Source organism: Halichoeres trimaculatus, unplaced genomic scaffold (genome assembly GCF_033239565.1).
Source record: "Halichoeres trimaculatus isolate MK-OKI-2021-1 unplaced genomic scaffold, fHalTri1.1 fHalTri1_scaffold_21, whole genome shotgun sequence".
In the NCBI taxonomy this organism is placed as follows: Eukaryota; Metazoa; Chordata; class Actinopteri; order Labriformes; family Labridae; genus Halichoeres; species Halichoeres trimaculatus.
The window spans coordinates 3,177,955-3,190,732 of record NW_027437199.1 but is presented as its reverse complement, the minus strand read 5'-3'; the positions used below and the strand labels follow the sequence as shown (position 1 = coordinate 3,190,732).

Below are 12,778 nucleotides of genomic sequence, written 5' to 3'. Positions count from 1 at the left end.
TCTAAAAAAAAAAAAAAATTTTTTGAAAATTTTTTAAAACTTAATTTTGGCAAATTTATGACATTACACGTTTAACGATTTTTAACAAATTTGGCAAATTCATTAAAAATAAAAAACCAAGACATTGCAGTTACAATTTTACGAACATAAAAAAACTTGTGGTTTAGACTATTTTTCAGTATATTTTTAGTATATTTAGAATTTTATACACCTTTTGTCTTATTGTGAAGTTAAACTTGATTTTGTGGCAAAATGGCCTCAATAAAAGAAAAGTTTCCAGACCCTTGCACTAGAGGCTCAACTAGCTACTTCCTATGACAACCTCAGCCTGTCAGCTTATTCTGCAGGGTGTATTTTGGCAACACTTTAGTTCGACCAAAGACGGTGTACGCAGTGCTCATCGTTACAGTTTGTGAGGCAAAAAAAAACGGGCAATAACGCATCATGTTGCGTTAAAGAGATCTTAAAACTAGCGATGGATACTAAACTCCCCCTGCTAGCCAAAATGCAAATGCAGCTTAGCTTTCCGAAACTTTGGGTGCAAACCAGTTTGTTTCTCCTCGTTTGAGAGGATTAGTGTGAGTCTTACAGAGGGACACTTTTTACAGTGTGGACAGCATCCCGTCTGGCCTCTCCTGCCAAACAAACGTCCGACTCTGAGGGATCCACAGATACAGACAGCGCTGCAGAATGCAAATGAACGCGAGCACATGAACGAGAGGAGACGGAGGAAGAGTCAGAGTGAATGAAAAACGAGATGCAGCTTTTGGTTTGGGAGAAAAAAACCTGCGTTAGACCACGGTGGCGAGGCCTGACGGAGGGCTGGTACCCAAGAAGGGAGGGGACGTGTGAGGCTGAGGATGTGTCTGGGCAGACACCAAGGTTCACATGAGGACACGCAGACATGGAAGTGTGCAAACGACTTACACATAAACACTTGATTATTGAGAAATCCTCCTCCGTCCTCCTGATGAGTGTGAGGGTTTTTTCCAGCTCTGCCTGCTCTCTTTATGCTCCTCGCTCTATCCATGGATGAAAACAGAGAGAAACGACGACAGCAGAGCATCTATGGAGTGATTACCGGGCTGATTTCTGATGTTTTCCCCGTGTGTTGTACTTTCCCAGGCCGGGGGTTGAGCAGGGTGCGGTGCCAGTTTGCAGGAGTGTGTGTGTGTGTGTGGCACTGTTTTGCAGATATTGTTATCAAAGCGGTGCCATACTCTGTTTATATGGGAGAAAGAAAAGGTGCGTCATGGAGCAGGAGCAGAAAACTGGGTGCTTGTTTTGATCCGCTTTGTTTCCGTAGAAACTCTCAGGGGTCAGAGTATTTTTGGCGATAAGGGCCAGGAAACTCTGTGGTGCCTGTTGATGATCAAAACCCAAAATATTTCTGGGACACTTTGACTGTTTATGATTGCTGAACACTCTGGAAGTCGTTGGATTTTCATTAAACTGTGTGTTATCGCGTCAGTTTCTTAGGAAACGAAACTTGGAGGCCTCAGCTCGCCGTTTACCGCTGATGAAAACAATGAAGCTACAATTTAGAAACCCAGATGAGGAGGCGCTGCGTGCTGTTTACTGTAGACGTCTCTGTCAAAAGACTTTTCCAGCACTTAAACCGGCAGCAGGGGGGTCTTCTGTTGAAAATAGCTGAATCATTTCAGCCTGAACTTCACATTTAAGACCCTTAAAGCTGTATTTTCATATAAACAACGGATCAGATGCCTGTGTGTTGTTTAAAAGATGTTGCTAAGAGGAACAAAACTGCATCAAATTATCATCTGGCAGGCAGTAGTTTGCAAAAAACCTCCAATAAATCAGATCTTAAGTACTTTCTGAGCACCAGAGTTTAGCAGAGAGGGTGGTGGAGACCAAAACGGAGGTAAAACCAGACGAAATAACTGACATTTGCCGAAACAGAAGAGCAAAAACCTCGCAAAAGAAGAGGATCTGATGCCCTGAATCTAACGCAAAAAGCGATAACAAACGACTCTGACTCACTGAAGAAGCATTGGATCGCTCCGTCTCACAAATCAAGCGATTAATAACCAATCTGACTCTCACAGAAAAGCAATTAGCAGCTGATCTGACTCACAGATGAAGCATTTACTCTGAATCACAATCACTAAAAAGAGGTTAAGGGAGGTGAAAGTGGGTTGGAGGATTCGGGAAGGCAACTGTTGGATCTGAGTTTCTAGACTAAGACTGTGTGGATCTAACTCAGGAAGAAAACATCGATCGTAGAACTGACTTATGTAAAACCCAAAAGAGTTGGTGTTACTCAAAACAGTCAAAACTAGAGTTGATACGAGACGATCCAACTCTTCAAAAAACAAAATAAAGTCAATATAATTCATGACAACCCAACATGTGGTTGACCTGACCCATAACAAACCAATGAAGACTGGAGCTTACACTGGAATTCAACACACAGCTGATCTGACTGATGACTCATCCATCATATGTTGATTGGACGAACCAAAAACCGACAAAGCTGATTCAAATCATAGAAGAAATCACTGAGTTAACTCACAAATAAACAAGATTTTCTGACATAACTCTAAAAGAAAAACGTGTAGTCAGTATGGAGGTCATGTGAGACACAGTGGACATGGCTCACATAAAACCAATTAATACTAAACCTGATTCATTAAAAAACAACAAAAAGCTGTTTCTTTGAAAAACAATCAACAATTCTCAAGAAAAACCTTGTCAGGAAAAAACAACCTAGTGATGGCCTGATATACAAAAACCAAAACTCGGTTAAAGTTAAAATGAAAAACCAATATTTACGTTTTTTTAAAGAACTCACAGATAACCGTTTAACCATTAAAAATCCAACATACAGTTGGTTAAACTATGAAAAAAAAATACAGTTGATTTAAATAGAAGAAAAACAACATACAGAAGACATGGCTCATGTTAAACTAAATAATACTAAATCTGATTCATTAAAAAACAGCAAAAAGCTGCTTCTTTGAGAACCACAGATAATCAACATTTCTCAAGAAAAACCAGCAAACAGTTGACCTAACTCAAGAAAAACAGCCAAGTGTTGATCTGATATACAAAAACCAAAACATGGTTAAAAGTTAAAAATGAAAAACCAACTTTTTTTTTTTTTTTAAACTCACAGATAACCAGTGGACAATTCATTTAACTTTTAAAAACCCAGCATACAGTTGATTTAACTAAAAGAAAAACCAACATAGTGCTGGTTTTTCTTTTAAAAAACTAACATACAGTTGATTTAATATTTAAAAAACATTTTTAAAAAAGTTGGTTTTACTCACAGGCTAAATAATTAAAAAATTAAAAAACAAATAAATAAATAAAAAAACACCAACATACAGTTGGTTCAAAGATTAAAAACTAAACATGCAGTTGTTTTTACTTATAAAAAAACAACATGCAGTTAGTTTAACTATTAAAAAAAATGCAGGTAGTTTAACTTTTGGAAAACCAACACAGTTGATTAAACTATTAGGAAAATCAACATACAGTTGGTTTAAACAACCAAAAATGGACAAATAATGAGTGCTTCTTTTACAATACAACATGTACTTGATCTGATTCATGAAAAACAAACTTATAGATGATCTAATGTATGATAAACCAACAATATGTTTGTTAAATTCACAAAAAACCAAGTTCAGTTGATTGATTTAATAACCAAAAAAACCTAATATATATTTGAAATGGCCCCAAAAAATCAAGAAAGTCAGTGTTTGTCGTTATTAACCAACAAATACTGGATCTAATAAAAACACAATATACCAACATAATCTAAACCAGACAAAAAAAAAAAAACACAAACAAAAAGAACCCCAAACGTTTAGCGCCATGAGTCAACAAAAACAGACCAGGAGTTGATTTAACCAACAGGAAATCCACATTTGGTTGATCTGGCTTTAAAGAAACCCAACAACATATAATAGATCTGACTAAGTAAATAATTAACTGACAACAAATTCAAGTCAGGAAATATGATTTTTCTTTTGATTTGACACTGAAAAAAAAAGACTAAATTTTGTGGGGATTGATTTTCTGACTGTAAGGTGAAGACAGGTGTGATGCATTATGGGTGTCTTTTATGAATTTGATCATTTTAACCCTGACTTGAGGATGTCAGTGGGCCTCTCAGCTGCAGGTGCAGAGTGTTGATCGGTCACAGCAGGTAAAGCTCTGTTGGCGTGTTTCTGAAGACAGGTCACGTCCTTATACGCGGCCTGTTTACATTTTTTGTCATGTGCGACACCAGGGAAATCCCAAACCTGTTACGGCACGAAGCTTTCCCTCTGCTGAAACATCCAGGAATGTCCCTGAGAGCCGGGAACTGAAACACAAAACAAATAGAGGAACAATAGCTGGAGCAGTAATTACAGAGTCGACGTGTGGCGTCAGTAAACAGACGAAATCCTGAAGAGACGAACCACAGACCGGAGCCAAACAGCCCCTCAGCAGCCAGCGTTTAGGTTTTAGAGATGTGGCACTGAGCTGTCCGTCTTACACGGCTTTTCTCATAATTCTGCAATTAGAGCTGGACCAGCGCCCGCCGCAAAGCATGCAGGGAAGTGTACTGTTTGTGCTGTTTGCTTATCCCACAATGGTGAAGGCTTTAGGGGTGTAAGAGCGCCACAGCTCCCCGTCTTCGCCTCTGGCTGGTCGGAGGGAGAGGGTGCGGTGCTCCTCTCTGCCCACCAGCTGGCACCGGGAGGGTTATGTCTAGGAAAAGGGATCCCTGCCAGGCCTCAATTACTGAGGGGAATAATCCAGGACACACTGAAGCAATTACAGCCCCGTATAAATCAATACGCTCTGGGTTAAAAAGTGAGCGGCTCCCAACACTCCGGAGAGGCTCTGACTCAGCCGGACTTTGATTTCTCAGGGAGATGGGGGCAGTTTGTTGGCAGGCGGGGAGGGATGCTGCTGGAGCCGCTGCAGTTTGAGGTGTCAGAGGGCGGTCAGGTGACACCGGCGAAGGGAAGAGGATGAGTTATTGATTTGCAGTCAGTGAGGCTGCAAAAAGCGAGATCAAGGAGGCGCCAACGAGCGTTTGTCACATGCACGATGGACAAGACGCTCAAGAAAGAGTTAAATCAAGCTGTGACAGGCAGGAGATGTAAAGGCAAGGTCCCTGTTTCTCTGTGAAACCATCCTGCATCATTACCACGCCTGCACTGCCATCTAGTGGTAGACGAAGGTCACTGCAGATGGATGTGGTTGGATTTAGCAGATGAAAGGTTTCTGCACTCTTTCGAGACCCAAACGTAGACAAATGTTTCCCGTTTCATTTTTGGGCTTGTTGCTGAAATATCTGATCTGTTTTTAACCCAAAGGAGCAGAAAAGACAGACTTCTTATCAAAAACAGACACTTCTTTCAGTTTGCATGATTTATTTACATCCTTCATTGATCATAAATCTTTTTTACAGCGTCTCTAAATCCAGAACTTAACGTACAAACTTGTCACAAAAAAACAAAAAAGAAAAACGAAATGAGAAAGAAAGTCTTCTACTGGAACTCGATCCGGACTTCCTCCGTGAACGTGGGCTCCATCTTCACGTCGTGTGTGAGTGAGTGTTCCCAAAGAGACTTCTTGTGCAGGAAAGCCAGCCCGCAGTCCTCGCACATGTAGCTCTTGGGCTTCCCGCTGTGCGTCCGCTGGTGTTTCTTCATGTGGTACGACAGCCTGAAGCCTTTGTCGCACACGTTGCATTTGAACGGTTTCTCCCCCGTGTGGATGCGCATGTGCGACTTGAGGTACCCGGACTGGATGAAGGCTTTCCCGCACACCTCGCACTTGTACGGGCGCTCCCCGGTGTGGTAGCGGTTGTGGAGGCGGAGCTCGTTGGCGGTGAGGAAGGTCTTCCCGCAGACGGTGCACTGGTGCGGTCTCTCCCCTGAGTGGATGAGCTCGTGCCGCTTCAGCGACGTCTCCTTCATGAACTGCTTCCCGCAGCTGTTGCAGGGGTACCGGACCCCGATGTGGATCTGCTCCACGTGGTTCGTGAGCTGCAGTTTGGTGCGGTAGGCCTGGTCGCACTGGGTGCAGGCCCACGGCTTCTCCTCGGAGTGCGTCCCCATGTGCACGGTGAGCTCGGAGGCGGAGCGGTAACTCTTCCCGCACTGCCAGCAGAGGAAGGGTTTCTCCCCGGTGTGCTTCCTCAGGTGGACCGTGAGGCAGTTGGAGGACCTGAACTTCTCGGGACACAGACTACACGTGAAAGGAAACTCTCCTTTGTGGATTCTTTGGTGGATGGCGAGGTAGGACAGCGTGATGAAGGATTTGTCGCACTGAGGGCACGGGTACGGTCCGGTGAAGTTGTGCAGCTTCTCGTAGTGTTCCCTCAGGCGCCTGAGCAGGGTGAAGGTTTTGTCGCACATGGTGCACTGCATGGGCCGGTGCATCAGCTTGTGCCTCTCGAAGGCGGGCTCGTTGGCGAGGATCTTGCCGCACTCTTTGCAGTAGAGCGGGTCGTGGATCCTCTGGTGCACCTTGAGCATCGTCATGCTCTTGAACTCTTTGTCGCAGTCGTTGCATTTCATGATTTCTCTTAAATCCACTTTGCAGACGTTCTCCTGATGCTCCTTCAAGGCCGACAGATACTCAAAGTGTTTCCCGCAGTTCGAGCACCACACGGGGATCTTCAGAGCCGACGTCTGTTGTCCGTCACTCGATGCGTCGCTCTGACCTTGCCCGACTCTCAGCTCCTTCTTCCAGGTGAATCTTGCGATCTTCCTGTGGCAGATGGCGTAGATCTGGTGTCTCTTCAGGCCGTGCATGTGTTTGAAGCGCTTCTTGCAGTGGACGCAGTGATACGGACGCTCCTCCGTGTGGCACTGGATGTGGCGGTTGAGGGTTTTCACGCTGTCGAATGCTCGAGCGCAGACAGGACACACTTTCAGAGGCTTCTTGACTTTCTGGACCTCTGCGGTCTGCTCTGACGTTCCTGCAGCAGCTTCAGGGTTGTTTTCTTTCTTCTCCAGGTCGTCAGTTTCGCCGGCGTTCTGCGTTTCAGCCTCAGCGAGGATCTGCTCGAGCGTCTTGCTCTGCTCCTCCCTGATCCCCTCGTGTCCGTGGATGATCTGATGCTTCTTCAGCGTGTCCTTGTACTTGAAGCCTTTCTCGCACGTGATGCAGATGAACGGTCGCTCCTCGGTGTGGGATCGTAGATGTTTGGCGATGTCGGCGGTGCACGGCAGCACTCGGCTGCAGATGGGGCAGATCTTGCCCTCGGCGGCTCCCTCCGACGCCGGCTGTGGATTGGAGCGCTGTGGCTCTTTCCTCTTCGGCCTCTTCAGCTCTCTGCTCTTGCAGATCTCTCGTTGGTGCCTCTTTAAAACGTACGGGTTCTTGAACTTCTTCTCGCAGAAGCAGCAGTTGTAGGGGCGGTCCTCTGAGTGCGACTTCATGTGGCGCTCCATGTCCACTTGTCGGGCGAAGTACTTCCCGCACAGAGCGCAGTTTTTATTGTCGCCCATGTCAGACGTGCTCGGATCCATCGCTTCCTCGTCTTTGACGTTTAGACTCATGTCTTCCTTCTCGTGGACGCGCATGTTGTGTCTGTTCATGTCGTAATGATCCCTGAATCTCTTGTCACAGTTGGCACACTTGTACTTCAGGTCCCGGTTCGCTGAGTGAGTCTCCAGGTGTCGTCTCATGGCGGCGGCCCGCAGGAAGTTCTTGTTGCACACAGGACAGGTCTTATTGTTTGGGTATTTCTTTCTCTGCCTCTTCTCCGTCGCCGTGTCCTTCTCTTCGTTCAGCGCTCTCCTCTTCAGCTGGATGCGTTTGCTTTGCTTCAAAGGTTGAAAAGCTGCCGGCTTCAAGGCGTCGCCGACGTCCTCTCCGGGTGTTTCCATCCCGAGGAGGTCGTTTTCTTCCTGATCATCCGGCTCCACTAACCCTGAGGGCTGCTCGATCTGGATGTAGTCCAGCAGAGTCACGGTCTCGCCCTCCACCTGCACCGTCATGCACTCGCCGTGCATCTGCTCTGACGTAGGCTGCAGCTCGATCTCGTCCGGGTGGATGACGACTTTCTCCAGCTGAGGGAGGGAGAGCGAAGAGAGGATGCAGTTTCCAAAGGACGAGGGGATGGTTTGAGACTCATCTGAGGAGGGAATGAAAACCAAGTCAGCTTCACAGACAGAAACTACGAGATAAACATCAGCACGGTCAGGTGTTTGTTGTGAGGGCTTTAGCTAAGAAATGACTCACCGGATAAATCATAATGTCCCAGCGTTGTGTGGTGCAGCAGCACGGTCTTCAGGTGGCGTGGGTCGGGGACAGAGTGCACGCACTCCTCCAGGGCGGACGGGACGGCGCTGAGCATCGACGCCGTCTGGAAAATTAACCAAAGATGAAGACGGTTGACTTTGTGTTCATCTACTAACAGTTAGTTTAAAGGCTGATAATCTGAGCCCATTTTCTGAGTGCTCTTTAAATTACCGTAACTCTTCAACTATTTGGGCAAGAAATAAATCCAAACAGCTCATTAAAGAAAAAAAGATGAGCTTGATCAAGCATATTTTGGTACTGCATAGAAATCCTCGTGCAACAACGTTCCAATCACAGGAAGTGAAGCTGTTTTCATTACCGTAACTCTTCAACTATTTGGGCAAGAGAAAAAAAATCAAACAGATCCTGAAGAAGAGAAGATGAGCTTTCCAGGTATTATCTCTGACTCTTTTGAGAACAAAATGAAAACATCAACAGAAAAGATTTGGGTGATGAAGAGTTTTAATATCCCTCCATGAGTTATGACTCAGCACAGACTGACATCTATTAACATACTGATGAATTCAGGGTGACTCACATTTGCCTGAGTTATCATAATCACAGATGTCTGTTCAAATAAACCTTTGAAAAAAAAAAAGGGCCCATCGTGACTTCTGAATCTGACTTTTTTAACCAAGGAAACCAAAAAATGTGACATCTGGAAGTCGAATACCTTAACTGTCGTCTAAAAGGTGAGCTACATCTCATACTCAAAGGAAACACCTGTGAAAAATATAGAGAGGTTTTTAGAAGACAGCAGAGTTGGTGTTACACTAATAGAAAAGGAAACCTGATGAACTTAAGCTGAAAGAAAACTCCACTCATTGTAAATGGATTCGCCATGTAGGAGGACAGATAAAACCTCAGATGCTCCAAAACTGTGTGGTATCATCTGAAAACAATAGGATCTGATACCAGAGATGTTGATATAACATCCTCTATTCCTTAACCCTTTATCCTCCAGGTAAAAACAGACCACTTGTGTTTTTATTTTTGTTATCAGAGGTCAAACCCAGGAAGTTCATCCTCTCTTCCTTCAGGAACTGTTTGGATTTTTTCTCTTGCCCAAATAGTTGAAGAGTTACGGTAGTGAAAAGCACTTGCATCAGTTATTGCCTGTGATTAGTTTGTTCTTGCATGTGGATTCTTAAGGTCTTTGCACACTGAGCCCATTTTTTTTTTTTCATTTCAAGGCGTATAGAAAATAAATTCGCTACGAAACTTTAGTTACTTTAAGTTTCTTCTATACAGCCCTGGATAAGGGAAATGACACTTTGTGTTGCAACGGAAAAACTAACTTATGTTATGAGAGGCAGAGCACAAGAATTTGAAGAGGTATGGACACCCCTAATGAGCTTTCTTGAACAATAATAATGACAATGAACTTTGGAGTGTGACAGTCACATTTATTTATTTATTTATTTCACTTATTTTTTATTTATCTATTTTTTTTTTCAATTATGTATACTATTACTGTTATTATTTTTGAACTCTTAATATTTCCTTTTCATACTCTTTGCTATTATTTGTTTATGTAATACTGTCTATATTATTGTTCTGTTTTTTTTTTTTCTTTCGTCTTTGTTTGTATGTTACTGTTGTTTAAAAGAAAATGTTTGTTCCTTTTTCTAGTGTATTATTATTGTTTGTCTGCTGACAACAAATAAAAAAATTGTTCAAAAAAAAAAAAATAACTATCCAGAGACGCAGTAGGCTCAAATTACCGTAACTTTTCTGACATATTTTCTCAACACATTTTGGGTGATGTTTAGATGATGAGTGAAAACTTGTGCGTCTGTGTGCCTATGTGTGCACCCCGCGCATACCTCAAACATACTGACAGCCACTGCTCAGGATCAATTGCTTGATGAGTCCTCTTTTCTTGTACCGCAAATTTTTGTATTTAATACAAATAAACAACGGATCAGGAATAAAAAAAAGACTCAGCGTGTAAAGGCCTTTACACCGAACCATAGTACCCCAAACATCACCATAAAGCTTCTCTTTCTGTTCTAAGGAGCTGTTCAAACTTTTTCACATGCTCAAATGATTGAAGAGTTACGGTAATTTGAAGACCACTTGTAAAGTGTGACTACTCCGGTGTTTCCAGTACCTGCTGAATGTCCGGGATAGGAAGAAGCTTCTCCAACCGGGACAGGAAATCCAGCATCAGCACCTGCAGAGCACTGTCATAGTCCGGCCCGAAGTCTGTGGGAAAAACATCCTGCAAAAAAAGAAAAAAGAAAAGTCAATCCACGGTGAGAGAAAATGTTTGGTTTCTGCTCTGCTGGAGTCATGATTTCTCCTTCAAACCTGGAAGAACTTCTCCTTCTCTTCAGAGTCTTTCAACAACAGCTCGATCTGATCCACAAAGTTGGATTCTGGGAACTCCACTTCTGCAAAACAAGGCTGTGCAGCCCATGTGGAGATCAGGGTCCTGATCCGCTCCAGGTGTATCTCGATGGTCTCTGTGTCTGTTATCTCCTGGGCTCGACACAATTCAAGAACCACCTGTAAGAAAACAGATCCCTGTGAGGTGAATATGACTGAAAATGTCCAGCTGTGGGTGTTTTAGGTGATGCATGAATGATTTCACTAAGTTTTGATGGTATAACACCTGTGAGAGAAAAACTAATCTGCCAGTCTTACCCGCGCTCTGAGGCCCAGGAGGAGCTGAGCTTTCTGGTCCGCATTCAAGAGCTCAGGTACAATTTCTGAGACAGTGCTGATGAACTCTTCCACCATCCCGTAGTCCTGCACGTTGCCTCGCTGGACCACCTGCCACATGGCCGCAGACACCAGGCGCAGGGGCGGGATGAAGAGGCGGAGAGACGGCAGCAGGAGCGGCAGGTCTGGAAAATAATTCAACAGACAGCATAAATAAAACACCAGGAATATAAAAAACAGAATTGTTTTCTTGCAGAAAGTGACGAGGAAATTATTATTTACTCGAATAAGATGAAATAAACATATGCACAGAATAACTGTTTGTTAAAAAGCGGAGGTGGTGCTTGATAGTGAGGGTCAGGCGCTTTGTGGATGACACCAGCTGCAGGTGGGGTGTAGATCTTCTATATACAGAAGATGGACATGCTTAAAAGTGGCACTTGATGGCCATCATATTGCGCATGCGCCGGGTAAACACAAAACTTAAAAAAAGGTCCCCAGTGACAAAAAATAGCCAGAAAATCCCCTAAATGTTGCCTAAATTTAAAATTTAAATCAAAAATGCAACACAATAGTGTTTTTATGATGAGATATCAACACAAGTGTTTGGTATCAATGATAATTAGTAGTTGTTAACTTGTTTTAGACGTTATGCGCGACTTTTTCTACTTTCGCAATGACTACACGACCTTAAAAACACCAATAGTAACAAAAACGTGTTTATAAATCCTTTTTATTTATATTAAATTTTTAAGTATCGAAATAACGACATTTTTATCTTCGTATGAACTAAAATATGTATCAAACAGACTCAGTAGGAGCGCGTGCCTTTCGTGCTGAACTACAAGCTCCAAGATAACTGTGGTTGCCTTCACGGACCACCAAGTGTGTCGTAAATTTAACACCCCGCGAATTAGCAGTTAGACAAAGTTTCAAAACCCGCTTTGTTTATCGTAGCTTTCAATCGTAAGAAAGCTGATGATACATCAGGGAGAGTATACGTTATGAAATACACCTTTTATTATTCATGTGTTTTTAAAAAATAGGATGAATTTCCATTAGTTTGTAGGTTGTCTTGTATTTTCTAGGCCCTGAATGCCCCATCTGTCAGCCGCTGCTGTGCTTGTTTTCAGTGACTCGTTAGCGCTAATCTGCTCTAATATAAAAGTAGATGTAAAAGCAGCCCTGCGGAGATTAACTACCAACATGAAATACGTAACCTGTCACACTAATAAACATTTAAACCCACCTGAAGCTCGCACAGCAAACTACCCCACACAGAAGCTCAAAGTAACGTAGCACAAAGCTACCGCCATCTCAGAGCGGGGTACGCCATGTTCCAAATCGTGCGCACACAATCCCACAGAAAACCAAATAACTCGTTACGTGTTGTATGAATGAGAGCTCTCGTTTCCTTACCGTCTTCGGTTAGATGTGGGCTTTCCATTTTATCACTGAGAGTCTTTAAAAAGATGAGGATTTGGACTCCGGGTTGTTGTGAGTTGATGTCCGCCCGACCCTGCGGTGCAAGCTGGCGGGGAGGAAGGGCGGCTCGATATTCTGATCTGTGCGCAGGCGTAGAAGGCAGCGCTGGTTTTCCTTATTAGTTATCGTTGATTCAAGATCAATTCCTTCTTCTTTGACCAAATCAAACACAATTTGATGTAAATAAATGGGAAAAAACCGCGCTGTGAAAAAATATGACTAACTTTAGGAGTTCTAGCTTCTTCTTCGTCTTCTTCCTCAAGTCCGCCTTCTACTAGAGGGAGCAGTATCGCCACCTACTGTTAGTCCTCCATTGTTATGTCCATGCAAATAGGTGAAGACATGC

At 43.5% G+C, this 12,778-nt stretch overlaps 1 protein-coding gene across 2 annotated transcripts; it reads right to left on the bottom strand.

The window, feature by feature from the left end:
• Positions 1-5,343: 5,343 nt before the first annotated feature.
• On the bottom strand, positions 5,344-12,539 carry LOC141810899 (uncharacterized). 2 transcript variants are annotated; one of them, XM_074698756.1, is made up of 6 exons: positions 12,197-12,286; positions 10,930-11,132; positions 10,594-10,791; positions 10,394-10,504; positions 8,221-8,344; positions 5,344-8,113 (listed from the first exon to the last, which is right to left on the bottom strand). In XM_074698756.1, the coding sequence occupies exons 2-6, from the start codon at positions 11,065-11,067 to the stop codon at positions 5,514-5,516; spliced, it is 3,171 nt and encodes a 1,056-aa protein (XP_074554857.1). In that variant the 5' UTR covers positions 11,068-11,132; positions 12,197-12,286; the 3' UTR covers positions 5,344-5,513. The 2 variants fall into 2 exon arrangements, with proteins under 2 accessions (XP_074554857.1, XP_074554858.1); XM_074698757.1 differs by lacking the exon at positions 12,197-12,286 and adding an exon at positions 12,367-12,539 and having other exon boundaries at positions 5,345-8,113.
• Positions 12,540-12,778: the final 239 nt, after the last annotated feature.